Source organism: Mustela erminea, chromosome 4 (assembly GCF_009829155.1).
Source record: "Mustela erminea isolate mMusErm1 chromosome 4, mMusErm1.Pri, whole genome shotgun sequence".
Classification (NCBI taxonomy): Eukaryota; Metazoa; Chordata; class Mammalia; order Carnivora; family Mustelidae; genus Mustela; species Mustela erminea.
Window position 1 is genome coordinate 97,106,914 of NC_045617.1, and position 21,024 is coordinate 97,127,937.

The 21,024-nt window shown below is 44.0% G+C and overlaps 1 protein-coding gene and 1 long non-coding RNA gene across 8 annotated transcripts in view; one reads left to right on the forward strand and one right to left on the reverse strand.

The window, feature by feature from the left end:
• TFAP2B (transcription factor AP-2 beta) overlaps positions 1-21,024 on the forward strand; it is a 29,449-nt gene that overhangs the window by 2,529 nt on the left and 5,896 nt on the right. For 4 of the 5 annotated variants that reach the window (XR_004285054.1, XM_032340231.1, XM_032340234.1 and 1 more), the window contains exons 2-7: positions 883-909; positions 2,169-2,627; positions 7,481-7,541; positions 15,133-15,352; positions 16,991-17,109; positions 19,313-19,454. Coding sequence is in view for 4 of the 5 variants with exons in the window: in XM_032340231.1 (XP_032196122.1) it covers positions 883-909; positions 2,169-2,627; positions 7,481-7,541; positions 15,133-15,352; positions 16,991-17,109; positions 19,313-19,454 (1,028 nt within the window). In the remaining variant the exon portion in view is untranslated. The remainder of the gene's footprint in view (positions 1-882; positions 910-2,168; positions 2,628-7,480; positions 7,542-15,132; positions 15,353-16,990; positions 17,110-19,312; positions 19,455-21,024) is intronic. The other variant, XM_032340232.1, reaches the window with a different exon arrangement.
• LOC116588740 lies at positions 13,123-15,137 on the reverse strand. 3 transcript variants are annotated; one of them, XR_004285057.1, is made up of 4 exons: positions 14,234-15,137; positions 14,061-14,130; positions 13,805-13,984; positions 13,123-13,692 (listed from the first exon to the last, which is right to left on the reverse strand). It is a non-coding gene; the product is annotated as an uncharacterized LOC116588740 (long non-coding RNA). The 3 variants fall into 3 exon arrangements; XR_004285056.1 differs by having other exon boundaries at positions 13,126-13,469; positions 13,626-13,984; XR_004285055.1 differs by having other exon boundaries at positions 13,123-13,984.

Genomic DNA, 21,024 nt, shown 5'->3' on the forward strand with positions numbered 1-21,024 from the left:
AGGGATGAAAAGCCCCCATCTCGCTCCTGGTCCTTTAGAAAGTAAGCATAATCTCCAGTATTCATTACAAGTCTTTAAACGTCACTGTAAACAACCAGGCCCACCGGTTTACTTTCCTCTCCCCTCCAAATGATGAGGCAACGCCTTTTTATTTTGTTTTTTAATCTGCACACAAAGCACCTAGGGCGATCAGTTCTTCCCATTAGGAAAGTCCCTCTCCAGGAACAAGGACACCTACGTTCTGTAGAAGCCCCCAGCGATGCTCTCCCTCACTGCCTTGTCCAAAGGAGCAGGGGCTGCTTTACGCGTGTCCCCGGCTCAGTTAATTGAAGTTCTGCCTCTTTCCTGCTAAACTTTTTCCCCAGTCTGCCTTTGCCAGCCCCCTCGTCTGATTACATCTAGTAATTCTCCACTGAATGAACGTCATTTACAATAGTAGGGGAGCTCTGCGCTCGCTGCTGCTTCACGCTCCATTTGTCCTCCATTCTCCCTTTAAAGTACTCGTGTAATATTAATAGTCATGAATATCAATTATTATGAGGCGGTGTAGGCAAGCGGAGGGAGGAAGGGGCGCCCGAGCAGTCTGAGCCCAGCTTCGGGTGGAAGAGGACTGCATCTGGAGCCCCCGAAAAGCGGCAGAAGAAAAGAGGCCAAAAAGACAGCAAGAGACCGATGAACAGTTCTGTCTGTGTGTGACAGGCATCGCCAATCTTGTTTGGGGGTGGTGGGGGGATTTTTTTTTTTTTTTTTTTTTTGGATGGCTTGTCCTGGAAACCCCTCAAGCTCGGCTCCTGTGTCCAGCTCGTTTCTCTGCTGGACTCCTTGATTTTTTTTTTTTAATCATTGTTTGATTTTGAGCAGTAACCAGGCTTTTTTTTCCAGATGTTAGTCCACACCTATTCATCCATGGTGAGTTTGGATTCACGTTGTACCAGAATTGCATGCTCCCTCCTCTCACTGTCTCTCTGTCTCTCCGTCTCTGTGCGTGTGTCTCACTCTCTCTGTCTCTGTCTTCCTTTGAGCGCCTTTGGCTTGGTAATTTAGCACCATAATTGGACGAGGCTGCAGCTGCTTCTCTCTGCATTGTGTGTTCTCCGTCTGAGCTCCATGAGTCAGCTGGGAAGGGGGGAGGCCTCAGAGAAAAACTTTTTATTTGCCATTGCAGTTTGGAAATTTAGGTGACTGTTTCTCCAAAAAGAACCATAGGGACTTTACCAAGGCTTTTCCACAGAGGAGAGGGAGAAACTTACACATTCCTCACACACACACCTCCCCCCCTCTCCTTCCACTTAGTTTGCCACTCCAGAGAGACCCAACAGTAAGTTGTCTGGGTTTTTCTTGTTTTTCCCTCCCAACCCCAAGTCCTTCATTTTCACACCCTGGAGTTTAATAGCATTAAATACAGAAAGGCAACCTTAGAAACAACTCCTCAGAACCACAATTCAACTTAATTTAACGTGGGTTCAGGATATGATTTCAAATGAGAGTCATTCCAATCAAATACTATTTAAATTATTTAATTCCTCGTGGGGAGGGAGGGGTGACTGGGAACTCAGAGCAGGCAGATTCCTCAGAGCTCCTGGAATTATCAGGTTCCTGTGCGGAGCTCTTTGGTCAGCCGGCTGGGTTGCCAGGGAGGGCAGAAGTTGGTTTTGAACAGGAGGAGCAGCACAGCAAAAGTATGGAGTTTCATTTGTTATGCTTTGGACCTCTGAAAGAGTTAGAAAAAAATAGTTTAAAATACCCAGAAGAGGAAATGCTATGTATAAGGCTACTGTATTTTTAACCAAGGAATTTAGACTCTCTCCCCATACATAGTTACTTTACCCTCACTCCTTTTGCCCGTTTACACTCTCAACACAAGGCTCAGATATTGGTTAAGTGGGTGGTGATTCTCCCCATTTTCCCCCCAAAGCCTGGCATTTGGAATTGTTGAAATCATGTGCCCTCTGAGTCAACTTGGGAGTATAAGTTTCAGACTCTTGCTTTCCCTGTCCTGGGAAGAATATACGGAAGCCGGGCTTCTCCATTAGTCGCTTGTATTTTTTTTTTTCTTTCTCTCTCTCTCTCTTTCTCTGTCTCTCTCTCTCTCTCTCTCTCTCTTTCTCTCTCCCTCTTTCTGTCTGTCTCTGTCACTCTGTTTCTCTCTCTCTTCTCTCCGCTCCCAGGACCGGCACGATGGCGTCCCGAGCCACAGCTCCAGGCTCTCCCAGCTGGGCTCGGTATCCCAAGGACCTTACTCCAGCGCCCCGCCGCTGTCCCACACCCCGTCGTCAGACTTCCAGCCGCCCTACTTCCCGCCTCCCTACCAACCGCTTCCCTACCACCAGAGCCAGGATCCCTACTCCCACGTCAACGACCCCTACTCCCTGAACCCACTGCACCAGCCCCAGCAGCATCCCTGGGGACAACGGCAGCGGCAAGAAGTGGGTTCGGAAGCCGGCTCTCTCCTGCCCCAGCCTCGGGCAGCCTTGCCCCAGCTCTCGGGCCTCGACCCCCGGAGGGACTACCACTCGGTCCGCCGGCCAGACGTGCTGCTGCATTCGGCGCACCACGGCCTGGACGCGGGCATGGGTGACAGCCTCTCGCTGCACGGCCTCGGCCACCCCGGAATGGAAGACGTCCAGGTAACCACAAACAAACAAATGAAAAGGACAATAAATAAATAAATAGCGAATGCCCCTGGGAGATGGGAGGGGTGGGGGAGGGGCAGCTCCGTATCTTCTGGGGGAGGTAGCTTCCCTCTTTAGAACAGGAATAGCTGGACACCATATATATATAACTGTTTCTGTGTTGTACTGGTATGGCCCTGTAGCAGCGATTTCTGGAGGTCCGATTATGAAAGCTGGAACCACTTGAAATCAGGAAGGAGAAGAATATTTGTGTGTGTTGGTAGTTTAGCATCATTAGAGTTAAGGTTAGATGTTTTTTGTCTTGCCTTAGCTAATTCCTACTCTCTTGTACTTGGTGCCACCCAGCTGGGTACCCTTCCCAACCAACTCCCCATACATGTCCCTTAGGGGCCTGGCCTCCTGACAAGGCAGGTGACAGACTGGGCTGCCTGGAGTCTGGAGCTTCAGCAGAGAGGCACAGGGTCCTCTCCGGCTCCAGAGGTTCCTGCTGGATGTTAAGCATGACAAAGCACATGGGAAGAAAAACATGTGCTATGATTGTCCAAACTCGGTCCTATTTTGAATGTCTCATAAGCTGCTGAGCCCTTTTTCAAGATAACTGAGTTCCAGAGTCATCTCCTGAGAAATGGAATAATTGTGGGGAGAGACCCAGAAAGCCATAATTCTGCTTGGGAGTCCAAGAGGGCACATACCATTTTGGAGATTGTTTTCACCTTTTGAGCCATTAAATGACTGTGGAGCAATATTCTTCACATCCCTCCCCAGTCCTCCCCCTCTGTTAATATTCTCCTCTCCCCAAAGCCACTATCCCAGTTAAAGAGGCATCACGTGTTTGTTTCTTAAAACAAAAGGCTCAAAACACTCCCCCCACCCACTCCCTAACCCATCTGCAACCTACACAATGGAGCTTGATTTGGTTGAGAATACTTGGTTAAACTAAACAAAGAAACATCAAAGAAATGATTTCTAAAAAGTGTCTGGATGATTCTGAGCAGGTCTCTCTTTGCTCCCTAATTTAAATAGTCTGCAAAAAAGATAAATATGGTTGAGAGGTATTTGACACTTCGGTCTCATTGGCATAGTTGTGTATATTATGCATCATTTTAGACATACCTCTAAAGCAAAGAAAAATGAAATGGGGAAGAAAAAAGAGTACTTGAGTCCTTTTTTACCTTACTTGAAAAAGAATGTATTTCGAACAGTTAAAATGTGGTGACAGCATCAAATGTTGCCTGTGTGTAGTTAATGATGGTTTATTGTTTTAGAGGAAATTCAGTTATTTATTATTTCCAAAAATGATGGAATCACCTGATTTGTGGTTGGATTTGCCCATAGTAATAAGAATGATAGTTCTGTTGGTTTAATCAAGCTTTATTATCCCCGTCTGGAGGGATTGCTTTTTTTGGAATACCATACAAGAAAGAAATATTTAATAGCTTTTTTTAAAATGTACGGGGGTAATGAGTGTGTTTTCGCGGGGGGGGGGGGGTAAGTTCTTAAATTAACCTTCCTGGGTGCCCTCAAAGTGCCAGATAGTGAAAGTGGATCAACTCATCACCAATGCTGTTGGCAATGCCAACACACTAGCCGCGTCACCATCACCCCGCAGCGGAGTGACTTAGTCAACTGAACCCAGGAATTGCCCTAAAAGAGGGAATACAGTTCTTTAGTTTTAGTTTAGTTTAGGTTTAGATTAGTTTCTAAAGACATAATAGTAAGGGGTTTTGAGTGTTTGGCCAAATGCAGAGGACGAGAGAACAAGAGCAGTTCAGTGTGTGTTGGGGAGAACAGCCTCGTCCAGGGGTAGCGCGGCAGGCTGAGTTGTTGCGTCGGAACTCGGACTGCGAGGTGCAGAAAGCCGGGAGGAGAGAAGGCGCAGGCCCTGGCCCACGCGTGCTCCCCACCCACACACCTCTGCCGGGTTCCTCCAGCAGAAGCTTCGCAGCTGCTCCTCTGGCGAGGTGGGGTGGTTCGCCGGACTTTATCTGGACGACCCTCAGTGCAGGGGGGTTGGGGGGGGACACCCCCACGCCTGTCCCAGGCAGCGGGGACGATCTCTGCTTCCGTGGCCATGACAGGCCTTCCAAGGCCTGGGTGTGCTTGACGTGACACGGGACAGGTGACGAAGAAAGGGTAGAAGATGTACCTAGGACCAGAGCCCCGAGTGCAGAGGCTGTGCCCCATCTGCTCCATCTTGGAGGACCCACTTCCGAATTAGGGATCTGGAGCGCACTGGGGCAAGGTGGGGGGAGCTGAAGTTACAAGAGTCTGTGGGGATCTCGCCGTTTCCTGCAGCAACAGATTGGGTTGGCTGCGCCCGACCAGTCTTTAAGAAGGGACCAGAGAGTGCCTCGGCCTGGGCTTCAGTCACTGTTGGATCTCAAGAACCTGTTCTGGGTTCCGGATCCAACCCCCCACCACCATCCCCCGCCCCCCCCCCACCCCTGCCCCCAGCCGCAGACCAGACAGATCCCCAGGGCGCTGCTGGGCCATTGGGCTTCACAGCGAGGGGTACTCACCTGGCCGAGGCTTGGTGTGGGGGTGTGTTGGGTGACCCGGACACACACGCAGAGGGCCACCGCCCGGACCGTGAGAGAAGAGAAGGACGGGAGATAATTAACCAAATGCTTCTAATATTTTTTAAACGAAACTATAAAACCCTGTCAATTTCTATTTCAATTTACTCGCAGGGGCTATTAAACTAGCAAATCGCTGTTTGGATTCTGGGTATGCTACATTTCACCCATTGTGTGTATGTATGTTAGGGGGTGTAGTGTTAAAAACTCAGAAAAACAGCATCAGAAAGGAAGGTGGAGTGAGATGACACCTAGCTTGGAGTTCAGTTGTCGTGAACGCCTCTTCTCTCCGGTCTTTGCTCTCTAACCTCTCTCACCTCTACTACCCCTGAGTATAAACATATCAGGATGTTGTCAAATCCACCACACACACACACACTCTCTCTCTCAAACACACTCTAGTGTCTTAAAGCAACCCCTGGTATCACTTTTAACTAAAGAAGTCTAGTAATTACGAGTCTGAGTTGTTTTTCTGCGCTTCCGCATGCAGTCCTAATTAAATCTTTACGATCCTCCCTGTGACGATTAAGCGCCAGCATGCTGCGTGAATATCCTGTACAAAAACCCAGCAGGCGGCCGTAATTAGATAGAAAATCAGACAAGAGCCTTCTCATTAACTACCACAACTACCCCACGTCGCTGATGAGGCGTATATACATATTTACGTATCGATGTAAGGGTGAGGTGTGGGGGCGCCTGGGTCCTGGCCTCTGAGATCCCTGGTCAGCCCGCCCCCAGACACGGGCGATTATTTTTGTCTTGAGTGGATACCTCGCATTGTAGACACGTGAGCATAGCAAGGTGTGAATCGTGTGTGTGTGTGTGTGTGTGTGTGTGTGTGTGTGTGTGTGTGTGTGGCAGGGTCTCCTGAGGAGTTTCAAACAAGTTATATGAAGTATTTACTATTAAAGAAGTTTTTACTATTTCTTAATATGTACATGGCATGTTGCAACATGGAAAACGGTTCTTACAGAGAATAACAATTTTCCTCACCTTTCCGACAACTGAAGAGTGACTATTAAAAACGAAAAGAAACAAATTAACATGCTCCCTTCGCGATTAGATCATCTCATTTCTAATGTGCTGCTTGTTTGGGGTAGACAGTCTCCTCCTTGTGATGAACACACGCCCTGTCTGGGGATGCAGCGTGAGTGGGTGGAAGGTGCTGTGAAAACATAGCTTCACTCTCAAGTCCTTTGCTTTTTATTTCTCTGTAGAGTGGGTGACAAACTGGTCCAAACTTAGGTTTCTAAGAATCAGGGAAAGCAGCAGTACATTTTAGAAAGACCTAGTATTTATTTTTCTTTGGGAATTGGAGGAGGGAGTTTTGGATGCTCTGGGATACACAGCCAGAACTCTGTTCTTGTGCATCCTGACAGTAAGAAACTCATTCCAAAGAAAGAAAGAGAGAAAGAGAAAAAGGGAGAAAGAAAAGAAACTCATTCCAACAGCTGTTTCCCCTCAGAAGTGCTGCCAACACCCAGGGCTGAAACTTCCCTTTTTTAGGATAAGACTGTGGCACAGAAGACGAATGCTCTTTGCCATTATTACCTAAGTGCTGCCTGGGAGGATCTGAGTCTCTGTATCTGTGTGCCTGTAGTTACTTCCCTCCTAACAGGTGTGTTTCTTGCTGGGAAATAGCAGCAGCAGGATGGGGGTGGGGAACAAATTGTGCAGGTTCCTCTCAGGGATTATCATGCAGCAGGAAATTCATAGCACACAAGGACGTGTATGGACTGCATGGGTGTGCGGTCCTGCCAGCTTGCAAACGTGTTCCTATGTGTTGCTGTTTGCATTCCATTCCAAATTGCTCAGACTTTAATTAAAATCCCATAATGTAAACTATTATGTATTTGTAAAATGACTCTAGGGTTAAGATGTGCTGGGATAAAATTGAAAACAGAAATTATTCTTACTAATATTGGTGAAAATCTTTCAGCTATTGCCAAATTTTCACAATTCATAAGAGCAAATAATATAAAATTTTATATGTCTGTGTAACATCTATGTTTAATATAATAACTAAACCAATACTGCATCCCAGATGTCTCTCCCAGTTTCCTTTTTCCTCTGCTTCCATTGGAAGAATTTATAATTTGGGTGAATTTCATTTCCATGTTGATTTGGAGGTAATAATGATAATAATAAAACCTCCCTTTGTGAATTAATATAAATGGAAATAACAGAAACTCCAGTTTGGAATGACATGATTTATGTGTGCAATTCTTTAATATCCAGTCAATTTGAATAGTGATGTTTTTATATTCACAGTCAGTTGAAGATGCCAATAACAGCGGCATGAATCTATTGGACCAGTCTGTCATAAAAAAAGGTATGGATTATCCCTCCCAAAAGTAAGCAAAGTTTTCCTGTGCAGTCATGTCTTTATGTGCTTTCACTTTGGGGGGGGGGGGTAGTTATTTTAGAAGACAGAAATGTTTGTTCATAGTCATAGGACAGGGACTGTCCAGATGAAAAAGGTATGTCTGGAAGAAGGAAATTTGGGGGTGGGGGCAACCAAAGGCAGAAGCCCAGATAAGACACAGAGGGACAGAGACTATTGGTATTTTTCTCAGGGTACATTTGGTAGCAATTCTAGATGTATCTTAAATAACTGAACTACCATCATGTTTGAAATTGACTAGGAAACACTGCTTTCAGAAATGTGCTATAATTATTTCATTGATAACTGGAATTTGCTGGGCTAAACCCAAAGTTGTTGAGATAGTTCCTCTTCTTGTTTTTGTATTTGGGGTGTGTGTGTGTGGTAATTCTGTTTCCAGTTCCCTGTGTTTTAGGAGTTGTTTCTTATTATGTTTTTAAAAATTGTGCCAAATGTGTTGCTAAATATGCACATCCTAAGACGTTGAGACAGCCTATGCCCATTCCTAAATCTTTCTACATATGCATTCATGATTTAGTGTGACTGTGGAATCACCCCATACTGTTAAAGGGCATGTGATATTAACAAATGTTTGCAGTCTCTTGTACAGCTGTAAGCAAAATAATTAACTAATTAAACTAATTAAATGTAATTACAATAACTCATTTCGGGCGTATTGCAGCTGCTTAATTTTTCCCCCTCTCTTCTGACAGTCACTGAGAGAATGCCTGGCGATTAGTGTGGCTGCGGAAAGGCCCGAATGTCACTCACATGCCACTATTTAGGAGCCTGAATGTGTAAACAGTGCAATCTTTAATTATCACAAGAACTGGTATTTGGAGATAAAATTTTAACTACTGTAACCCTTGCTTATCGATTCTGGAAAAAGGCCCGTCCTTATATTTGGTGTGAACAATCTCTAGTTTCAGTCATTTATGATTAATTTGAGCCACATAACACTCACAAGAATAATTGAAGAAAAAGTGCTTTGGAAAGTAACCCAAAGTCAAGCTGTTACAGTAGGAGCGCTGTGAAGTCAGAATTCCAAACAGGGTTAGGTATTCTAAATTATCTTCTTTTCTACAGACAGAAAAAGTGGCTTTAAGAGGTGGAGGATGGGAGGGGGAGAGCTGTACTTGGAATAATGCCATTTGGCTTTGGAATGTAATATCCTGAAGAAGAAATAGTAAGCTTTGGGGCAAAACTATTTATTTTAAGTGTTGCTCCAAACATCCCTCCCTCTCTTCTTTAGATAGTATCATTTCATTTTTTTATTTTATTTATTATTATTATTATTTTAGATAGTATCACTCCAGTTTTTAATGCCAGCTTTTGGGTTTGCTCAGACACCCAGTCTTGGTGCTTAGATTTGCAACTGTGCTGACAACTCACTTTCACCATTTCCTCTGGTGTCCTTCTCTTTTGGTTAATTGCTGGTTGATGGGGGTGAGTAGGGGAGGGTGGGGAGGCACTTCTCCATTGGCTTTTTTGTTTCAGCTCCCCCTCCCTTTTCACGGAAGACTTGAACCCCTTATCTTAGGGTTCTGTATCCTAGAAACAACATTTGGGCTGTCAGTGGGGCATGCCCAACAGATGACCAATCAGAAATGTTATTAATAGGCAGGCCAATAAAAATATTTGGAACTTAGCTTGCTTAACAAAACGGAGCTGAAAATGTTCTTAGATGTGGGATGCTTGGGTTTCAGGGCTTGTAAATGTTTGTCAGCAAAATGTGATTACCTATGTAGAAGGGTATCTACGGTAATAAGAAAAGGAGAATATTGACTGAAGTTGCTGGTTCTATTTTGAAGACATGGAGTACTTTTTCTGGCTCTGAAAGCCTTTTTAAAAAAGACTTTGTGCAGCTTTAAACAACTAAGTGGCATCCCAGTAACTTTATTGAGTTAGAGGGCAAGGTATGAATATGCAGTGTTAGGTTAACTCCATTATTTAATATTTCAGGTATTTGCTTTATTACATGAAGAAAAGATCCTAATATATGTTTATATTTAGAGAGGCATAGGTAAAATAGGAATAAGTGGTTGATTTACTGTTCTAGATAACTATGAACCACTTAAGGGTATGGATTCACTTGCTTCCTGGCCCTCTGGTCTCTCATCTTTGTCCCCTCCCCTCCCCTTTAAGGGATCTCTCCCAGAGATTACTTTCATAAAAAAAGGAGGTAATTAAGTTTCTGAACTAAATTTTCTTAATTTCAACAACTAGAAAGGGACTTGGTTACTTTATTTATGTTCTACTGGGCTTTTAGAGCGATTTTTTTTTAAAAAAATTATGTTTTGTAGAGAGATTTTAAAAAGTCTGCCTCGTTAATGAAAGTGCAGCCACTGATCCAGGTTCGGATGTCTCTGCCATTATGTATACTGAAGCCAGAAGACTTGGGCATAAAGGATATATATCTTTATGTCTCTCACTCTAAATATTGAAGGGCCCCCTCCTAAAATTTAACCAGTCCAATTTTTCACCCGTGTTGATATCACCCCATAGATTATAAGCTAGCTCTCTTGTTATGTTTGCTATCTGGGCTTAGCTGACATTTCTGAAGTAATTTAGTTAAGAGGAAATGAGTTGTTCCCAGTAGAGAGAGCAAACGAGTGGAGTGAAGGTAGCCAGCGTGATAAATGGCTCTTTCATTTGAAGATCTCCAGAGCTCGTTTACGGCTAATTTTCTGTATTGGCCCCCTTTGAGCTATTAATGCAATCGGCAGGGACCGTGGCCCCTCTCCTCTTAGCTGCCCCATTAGAGCTCCCATTAAGATGCCGAGTCTCAACTCCAAGGCAGGAGTGGAGGGAGTAATGAAAGGTGCTTTTTAAACTCTCCTAATCTAAACCGGCAGAGGGTGGTTAATACGATTTGAAGGGGGCTGGTCAATGAGCAATCAATAAAGTAATAATGAGAAGGATTCGGTACATTAACAGTCTAAAAATCCAACGAGACATTAAAAAATCATTCTTAACTCTCAGTTCCATTAAGATTAGGAATCTGGGCTGGGGAGGGGGCAGGTTAGTGCCCAACTGATACAAATGATCACTGCCACCATCCTATAGCTTAAATTTAAAAAAGGCTCACCTAGGCTTTAAGAAAAAGTTTTCGGTGCAAATCAGAGGCTAATATGCAATCGGCTTGACACCTTAGAGAGCAGAAAATACACTGGGATTTCTTGGAAAGGCTTGCATGGCTGGAATCCAAGGTTCAAATGTGACTGTGGGGCATTTTGATTGGTCTTAGGGATATCCTGTTTGGTTAGTTTCAGTTCAACCTCAGTTCTCTCCCACTTTTTTTTTCCCGTTAGTTCTGGCCCCTTCCCCATATAAACACTTTGGTTAGTGTGGATTTTCTTTGGGGCGGGTAAAGGGTTATGAAGAAATTGCCAATTTCATTGCAATGTTAGGATTCTTCCTTCTGACCTAGAAGGTAAAAAGCACCAAGAGTGTGTCAGAGCCTCTGAAAAGGTATGAGTTTCCCCTCAAAGGAAGAGGTTCGCATTTCCAGGGCTGACTTGGATCCCAACAGGTATTTATTCAACTGGAGATTCTAAGATACATTCCAGCCACCCAGGGAGTAATCAGAGTTCACAGAATTTCAAAGTTGGAAAGGTTAGTCACTCTTCTCCAAATCCCACCCCCTTCCACTCCCAGTGAAAAAACTGAGACAGAGAGAAGATAAATGACTTTCTCAAGGTCCCACACACAGAGTAAGTGATGGGACCCAATTCAGTTTCTAGACTCTTAAGACTTTGTCCCTAGAGGGATGTTAACCCTGGATGTTTGTAGTTCTTTATATTCTAGCTTTCTTTGTAAGAATCCTCTTATTTTTCTTTCCAGGAATTTGGTGCTCACATTTATAGATGTGCTATATATCCATGTGAAATAACATTTAGCCCTCAGGTAGATTAGAAACAATGCAAGTATAAAGGAAGGGGATGTTCTGCTGGTGAGAAGTAATTATTTCAAGCAATGTTCAACCTCTTGGTAGCTTCCTGGTGTAGCAGATATATTTAAGTCTGAGTATCTTTCAGGGGGGACTTACCCTTGAATCTATTAAATGGGTTCATTTCTTCCCTTCCTCGACACCAGCAAATCAGAGCCATAGGGGGTCTGTTTGCAATCAAATACAAAGATATCAAGGCTCCAATTTCATACTTGTTTAAAGAATACAGATTAAGTGCTGGTCTATTAACCATTTGGCTCTCTGTAGTCCACTAATGAATAATACTTTCTCTAATCAGTCTTTCTTCTTCTTATATAAAATTCCAGTCACTGTAATGAAACATTGATCAGTTTTAAACCTTTCTTCTTCTCCCCAATATAATGCAAGAAAAAAAAAAAAAAAGAAGGGAGCAAGTTTTGTGGATGTAACATCCAGGAGTTGGTCATAATATGCAATGGAGAACCAAACAGGGAGGAAAAAAAACACCGGTTTTAATATATGCACAGAAAATTGTAAACATGTAAAGAACTGAAAGCTTCACGCTGAGTTTTGCTATGCTCCATTTCCTTACCATTTCCTGCTGTCGCTTTAAACCTATCTTAGTCATCTCTGGGTTCCATGAGCAGGAACAGTGTGCTCATAATTACTAACAAATCAACCGGGCCCTGTTGCTTTCTGGGTTTATTGATAAGCTGGAGGAAAGCAGAAGGGAAAAGACAAAGAGAATAAAATATGGGGTTAATCAGCTGAGCTAAGCACGTGTGAGAGTGGAAGGGAAGGTAGATAATAGTGCTAGGGATTTTAAGGAAAGTTAGGACAAGAAATGGGTAGGATCTATTCTACCTAGACCTAGTCTAGGGTCTAGGTTTAAGGCCAGAGTAGAAGAGGGTTAGAACCTGAAGATGAGAGGGTAGAGGGTAGGAACATGATTTATACTTAAATTAAGAAAATGGAAATATAACCTGAAGCATGTCTGCTCCAACAGTTTGCCTCTTTGGGGGGAAAACAACAACAACAAAAGAAGACAGTGGTGTGCTGACAGAAGCTAACTGGATTTGTGATATTTAAGTGATAATGCATTTGTGAAAGGTACAGCCCACAGGAGGGAACAATATACATTCCCCATAGGAAATGGCTCTTGTCAGGTAAATCAGGCAATTAACAATAGTGAAATTAGAGGGCAGGTTATAAAGTGTCTCTAAAGGCCTGGTTCTTCAAGAGATTTGACAACTGGGACTCTCAGAAGCAGATAAATTACAAACCTAAGGAGATATTTGGTTGTCCAATATGGGAAATCAGAACTGAACTTACTATGTTCAGCTTAGCGAGGTTCTTTATTGTTAAAATATTCTTTTTAAAAAATATTTAATAGAATTAAATATTAAATATAAAAACATTGCTGAGTGTCGAAGGTAGATTTTTGTGCAATTTATTTCTATAGTTCTAACCATGTTAAAATTACAAAAGGCCATCATCTGTATTTTGGGGAAAAGTTTCTCCAAGATTATCTGATGTTAATTCCTGTGATCATAAATTATTTGCTTAGAGTTTTTTTTTTTTTTTTTTTTGCTTAGAGTTTTTGAATATGAATCTGAAAGATGAAAATCGAGAGTATTGCAAAGAATAAGACAGATCAAAACAGATGTAGATGTTGTGTAAGAGAATTAAATAACAGGGTGTTCCCACCCAAATCACTCGCTTTTAAATAACTTTAACTCCATATTTTACTCAAATTTAATTAATACTTGCTCTTGGACTTTTCATTGGCTCACTCTCAAATGGGAAACAGCTTCATTGATGAGAGTATGATGAGGGGAATCAGAAAGAAGAAAGCACCCTCTGTAGCACCCCACCACCATCACAGCTGTGCAGAAGATCCACTCTGTTACCTAACATCATTCACCTGCCCTGAGACAAGGCTTTGGACTCTGTAGACAGATCCAGATTTACCAAAATGTGTACTAAGTAGTAGCAAAGGGGAATGTTCCAGGACCCCCATCCATTCTCCTAGGAAAATCCTTTTCCACAAAATGTTTCTAAAGGGCCAAATGCAATTCCTAATAAATAAGAAATTTGGGACCTACCTGGTTTTCAGCAGTCTCTAGACAATCATAGAGGTCTGATTGGCAGAATTTGAGTAAAGAGAATAAGCTGTCACAAAAATATTCAGTGTTGGTTATTCTGTTCTGTACAAGGGAGGTTGTACAATTTGTTTGATATATAGTATTCTAGGCTTGAGATGGTGGAAAGAGCTTTCTCCTACCAGGATTATAGGATGAGACATTGTGTTTATTAAAAAGAAGGAGTGGAAACCTTTTTCATGCCAGATGCATGTTCAACAAATACTGTTTGAAGATCTGGGAGCTTCACATCCCACTGGAAGTAGCTCAGGTGTATGGCAGGGCAAGTCAGGAAAAGTCACCTGCCCTGTGGCTTCTAGAACCTGCAGAAAGAAAATGGGCTTCAGCTGTGTAGAACTCCGACGGAGTAAGATGGCCAGCAAGAACTGGGACACTGACCATTCATTGTTCCTCATTCCCAGCCTTCTGGTTCTACTGAGCCCCGCCTCTTCCTGAGGTACAGATGACACTGAAACACAATTAAACAGACATACAGGCTGGAGAGACTGAATGAGCCTGGGTAGCAGTGGCAACCAGCTGTCAGCTCTTATTAACTTCTGCATAAAACATACCTTGAGTGTGGTTTGTTATCAATTACTTGCCGAAATGAAACAACTGGGGCAAGGCAAGACCTCCGCTCACATGAATTAGAGTGATTGGTTGATTGATCAGGGCACCTGTTGTAAATCATAACTGCTCCAATCACCAGCCGGCGCTTTAGTTAATTTGTAAACAAAATTCATGTCACTGTGGAATTGCTTTCACTGGAGAGGAGCATTTGGGTTCACTTCTAAATGAATGTATTGTTAAGATGTAGGGAAGAATGAGATCCACTTTGGAGCAATGAGCATCTCCTTTGAGCCCAAGCGTAATGGTATTATTACGTGGCTGTTCCTGAGCACAGTGTCTCTGATAGGGCCCACTCTCCAGTGCTCTCCAGTGATGACCACATAAATGGGTCCAATAGGAAAGGAGGGAGGGGTTCCCATAAAGAACACCGATATTACCATTTTATATCACTTATAGAATAATCACTTTCAGACTTCAGCACCAAATGTGGTTATTAGCCTTAGGAGACCGTGGAGGAATCTGAGAGTCAGAAAGGTTCACTGAGATGTCTCAGGTCACAAGCTAGCACAGGATGGAATAGGATTCGCCGGGTTTCGCAGCGCAATCCAAACTCTAGGCCGTGAGTTTTCTTGATGTATATAGTGAGCGGGACTGTGGCAAGCGACACGCAGAGGTCTACACACATGGGGTAAGTTTCCAGAGGAGTGATGGCTTTTCCATTTGTTTGTACACAGTGCTCTGAACGCACGGCAGCCCCACTGGAACAAACACTTCCTCCTCCAGCTTTCCACTTGGCGCCTGTCCGGTGGCCTCGCCCCTGCGCACGCACCGACACATTCTATCAGCCGGTCACCAGGATCGAAACCCGGTCACCTTTATGGCATTTTTTTTCTCTCTCTAGTTCCGGTTCCTCCCAAATCTGTGACTTCTCTGATGATGAATAAAGATGGCTTCCTGGGAGGCATGTCCGTCAATACCGGCGAGGTCTTTTGCTCTGTCCCCGGCCGTCTGTCTCTGCTCAGTTCAACTTCAAAGTACAAAGTAACTGTGGGGGAAGTTCAGAGACGGCTTTCGCCCCCCGAATGCCTCAACGCGTCTCTCCTCGGCGGCGTCCTCAGAAGGTAAAACCCCCAAACCGGTTATTACGGGGTGAAGGGAGAGGGCTCTCCCGGAAACCAGCAGATAGCCGCACGCAGTTGCCTAGCAACCGGGCGTCCAGCGCGCGGCCCCGGCGCTGCGCGTGCGGAGAGCCACGGCCGCCACGTGCTGGGGGCCGCGCGCGCAGACGCCGCCGCCCTGGGACCCACGCGCCGCGAGCACGCGCCGCTCGCTCTCCCGCTGTTGTCGGTGCTGGGAACCTCCCTCTCTCCCTGCCCTGTGCCTGGCGCCGGGCTCTTTTTCTCCCCGGGACACTTGGAGGGCATTCTGTAGCCTGAGTGAGACTCAGAACCTACACACTTATCTAAAACAGACGTTTCACGGAGTAACCTGCTTTGTACCAGTAATATACTGTAATATTGCTCTGTTTTAAAATACGGTTGGCCGCCGACTAAATTGGTCACTGCCCGCCGAGGCATTGTTCCCTCCAGTTTGAAAAATTCCATGCTAGACTTGCGACCTCCTGTCTTCAGTAAGAACACCACCAATAATAACAATGAAATAGGAATAGTTATTTCTTGGGGGCATTCAAGTGCTCCTTAATATGGGAAGAAGACACTCCATAGACTCCTTTGGGAAAATGCGGGAAGAGATGGCTTTTATCTTCAGATTTACAGCCTTCCCCCGGAATTTCTGCCTGTGCCTGGTCGAAGGGCTAATATGAAGGTAACACTGTAGGAGATGAACTTTTCAAGTTAGCCTCTTTGGGGAGTTGAAAGTCCCTTTCTTTCCTGAAAGTGGCTGTGTGAAGAGTACCACAAGAGAGGTCAGAGTAACTGGTATTTTTCTTGTATTTTTGCCCAGAATTTAACACATAGAGGGAGAATTTGGGGAAGAAGTAAATGTGTGACTCATGGATTTTTCTCACTTTGAATCCTCTTGCTCTGCTCTCTTGAAGTGAGCCCTTTGAGCCCCAGAGTGTGGAAGTTTCTTTCAATCACCCCTGGGCATTGAGCATGTGTGTATAAAACTTGCTATGAGATTAAGTGAGATAATCAATATACAGTGCTTATCGCATAACTAAACTCCCTAAAGTGTTAGTTTAACAGTTACTGCGATTACCATCATCGTGTTGGTTTCATGTTTCAGTCTTCCTTCCCCTTTTAACCCAACTCCATTTTATATCGACTCTTGACCCCTTCCTTCCTGGAAAACCCCACCTGTTTCAGCTAGTTAGTGCCTTCTCTCTGAACCACCCAGTTCTTTCCTTCTTTTCAGCAAGGTTGTGCTTGCCCAGTTTATGTTCACCTAACTGGCTCCATTACAAGGAAAAGAGCTTGTGTGTTGCCTATGCAACTTCTACCTTTTCTGGACCCACAACCTAAACCCTGATTATTCCCATCTGGTATCTTTTTTTTTTTTTCCTCACGAGATAAAAAAAGAAAAGAAAAGAAAACAACTCATTTTTTTTTATGCTCTGTATTGCAGAAATTAAGCAAACCTCAGCAAACTATCAGCAAATAACCAAAAGGAAAGGGGGAAAATGTGCTAACCTCGAGTTAAAACCTCTTCAAGCTCCACTGGGCTTTAGATTGCTAAATCTAAACTTTGTTTCAGGAACACTCTGAGGTTAATCAGAATGTTAATTCTTGCAATTTCAGAGCCAAATCGAAAAATGGGGGGAGATCTTTGCGAGAAAGGCTAGAAAAAATCGGTTTGAATTTACCCGCGGGCAGGCGCAAAGCAGCAAATGTCACGTTACTGACCTCCCTGGTGGAAGGTAAGCAAGACGTGTGGCCATTTCACGAAGTGGCTGAGTTTAACTGTTGGCTGAAGGCTGACATTTTACACGTTTCATGATTAACTGGAAATCATTGCGATTGTTGTGCCCTTATGAGTTGGATGTCAAGCGGCTGCCTGAGAGAAGTTCAAAGGTCCTTTTACTTAGAGGGAGCTGGCAATTGCAGAGAGGCCAAGGGACATGTGTGAGGGTCCCTAAGCTCTGAAAAGTGCTCAGGTCCAGGCGCTAAAGCAGTGCAGGGGTCACCTCTGCCATCAGGTGCAGGATGCAGTATGTGAAACCCCTCTGCATGAACTCTTGCAAGGTAACTCTGGAAGCAGCAATGCATTCTAGACCTCTCTCCTTCCCAGGTTCTACCTCTGAATCGTCAGTAGTAGAAAACACATTGTCAGTTTATCAAACTATTATTGCATTCATGACCCCTATGGTTATTTTCCATCTCATGCCACTCCCAGGGTCCTATCTCCTACTGATTACCTGGGACTTGTTATTGATGAAATTGGCTTAGTGAAGCCAACGAGGCCTAGGAAAAAAATGGGATCGAGGGTGGTGGTGAGGTAACAAGGAGGGAAGTCACATAGGACCTACTGTGTAGATTCATTGATTGTGAATTAAAGGCCCATAATTATAACAAGCACATTCTAATTTGCTCATCATTTTGGGGTTGGGGATGATATTTATGGTATATAATAAACAGGATCTTCTACACAGTTGAGAACAAGAGGATCTGCAGTTAATTTGCAGGATGGGGAAGGGATAGGAAATACAGCCAGATGGTCCTAATGAAGGAAGTAGAATTTTCTCTAGAGTCTAACATGTTGGTCTTTTTTTTTTTTCTTTCTGTTTTTATGGATGTGATATTATGACACTCCTATGGGGAACTGATTTTCGGAGATCTTAGAACATGCAAGTAACAACCATAAAGTCATCACATTCATAGGCGTTGCACTTTGCCATCTTTAAGGCAAAATTGTCTGGCCCAAGCTTACCCTCCAGGGGCAGCAGTCACCAAATTTCCTTATCACACTTATTAGCAGTTGACTCAGCCCCTGGCAGTGGGGTGGGGTGGGGTGGGAGGTCGTTTTTTGCCCTTCAGGGAATTACTAATATCACTGTCCTTATTTTGTAAAAGCAGTCAAGGTGATCTCTATCCAAGCCGTGAATTTGGGTGGAGAAGGGACAAGGCAGGAAAACTACTGATATTCCAATATTCATTTGGCAGTTTTCAGTTTTATGGATTTGGATCATTGTAAGCATCATGCCTGAAGTCTTTTTTTTGTTGTTGTTGTTACTATAATGATGATGATTAAAAGTAAGCCATGCCCCTTAAAAATATGGTAACTATGGGATAATTCAACATATCTCCTTTTCATGTTTGGTATCATCCCTTGAACACCTAAGGCTGTGCGTTAAAGGGTAATAATGCTTTATTTGAAAGGGACTTCCACATTAGCTGAGGAATCTCTCAGGTATCCAGGTTTTCTGTAGCTGCTGTGTCATCTTGTGCAGTGGAAAGTCCTTAAGTAGGAAAACGATGACAGGACCCTCTAAGGAGAAACCTGAAACCTATCAGGGAACTGACAAAGAATGCTAGACAGAAACACTTATTCCACATATGTTTTACATATGTTCTTTAATATATGTGGGCATGTAAACACATGGAATTATGGTTATATGTATATTAATTATTAACAAGAGGGGCGTTTTGTCCTAGTGCAGTTATAGGAAGATATGAAAGATAATACAAAAGATAGGAATACTTTTAAATTTTATTTAAAGCAGGTGTAACAGGTGCTTTTAAAAGGAGGAGGAAAATCTGGCTCCAATATCCAGCCAACTGTCTAGATGCAATTGTAAGGTGACTCCTGAACATATCTGCCCATCTTTCCCTTAAGAGAAAGCATGGGGTGTAGGAAGCCCCATGCTATTCCAGGGATGTCTAGATAGGACTTGGCTGAAAAGATCATCAAGGAGAGGCTGGAAAGAGCAGCAGGAGCAAAGTTTCTTCCATCAACTTTATGGCCTGAGAGTCATTTTTATTTGGGCTTCAGTCTCACCTTTGCTTTTGCCCCCAACAGCTGGTCTCTTTTGTAAATACCAACAGTGGACCAGGAAGGATCTCTTGGCCTGGGATGATTAGGAAATAGGGACTGATTATTACCTCTGCTGCTGTCTTTTTCAGGAGAAGCTGTTCACTTAGCTCGGGATTTTGGGTATATTTGTGAAACGGAGTTTCCTGCTAAAGCTGTTTCAGAGTATTTGAACCGGCAGCACACCGACCCCAGTGACCTGCATTCCCGAAAGAATATGCTGCTGGCTACCAAGTGAGTGTCCCAAACCCTGAGCCCTCCCATCCTGCTGTATCACCTCATCAACTCCTGGGGCAGGGGGCCATGGCCGGGAGGAGGGGGGCAGTGCTGGGGAGGCAATGCAGCCCCCACTGGTGGAGCTGGGAAGCAGCTCAGTGGTAGAAGTAGCTTTTGCAGCCTGTGGATTGCTGGCAAGGAGCTCTCCGGGCTCCACCCCGCTGTCCTTCTCTCTCTCCTCTCTCCTCCCTCTTCCCCACCCAGCTTGCTTATGGGCTATGGGTTTGTCTGGGTCTGCTCTATTACCAAGTTTTGGGGGGAGAATGGCTTTATTAATATGAATCCAGGCTTTTTACAGTTCTCCCCAACCCTGGGGAGACCAGGCAGACTTTCTCTGGGTTGGTCCTTGTTCGAGTTCTTCCCCGGATCCCTAGGTGCCCATTTCTGCCAGGTTTCACCTCTCTCTGTTGTATGCATGCTCCGGGTGTCTTTATGTCACCCATGTGTACCCATCTCTACCCACAGCTCTAATTATTCTCTTTCCAACGTTGCTGTTTGGCATCTTCCACAGACGCAAAATTTACTACAACTCCAGAGGGGAAAACAGTAAATCTCTGGCTAAATTTAGGTCTAGAGCTCATTTGAACTTTTACAGTGGGTTTTCTATTTATTTGATTTACTCCTGTCTTTGGCTTCGGTGTCATATTGTTGGTGTTTTATGGCCGGCTCAGGCCTGCAGTGGGCGGCGCTGCGTGCACCCGCACGTTTCTCTCGCAGTCTCGGCCCAAACAGCAGCGCTCATTTATTTAGTGCTGGAGGACGCGGTTTGTTCCGTTGACAGCGTAATTTAAAGAAATATATGGAAGGCTGAAAAATCATTTGCTCAAATTTGTCCAGATGTTTTTGAGACGTGATTGGAATTTGATTGCCCCTTTCCGCAGGGTCAAAAAATATTAATGTCCCAGAACTTTAATTGCTTACAGACCCTGCTTTGGGCTTTGAAGATTTAGAATGTTTGACTCCAAGCATTTGTTCTCCCCAGTTCAGAATTTCCTTTTTGGCACTTTGGTAATGAGTACAAACTTAAGGAAAGACTTCCTTAACCATCTCTTCCAACGATCAAAACCTGGCACCCATCCTCTTTTTTGGAAGGTTTCCTTCTGATGCACCAACTAGCAATGTAATAGATCTATTGCCCTTCTGCCCCTTGCCTCTCTCTCTGATGGTCGGGGAACTGTTGGTGCTTCATAAAAGAGTAAATGTACTTTGGGGAAAAAATAAAACTAAAGTGTATAAATCAGGTAATAGGATTTCCCTAAGGAATGCTTGTAACTTCCGCCACCTCATCACCTCTTGAAATCCTGTAACTTCACTTAGAACACCAATTCTTAACCTGGGGTGAGTATCAGAATCATCTGGGGAGCTTTTCCAAGGTATTTATTTGTGGACCTAGCCCCAAGCTCCCTGAATTGGAATCAGGGGGCAGAGGCATGGATATGCGCATTTGAGCCCTGCTGGTGATTCCGAAGTACCCCTGGCTTAAGAGCTGCCCTATTTAGATAGATAGAACCCTTACCTATCTTTTCCT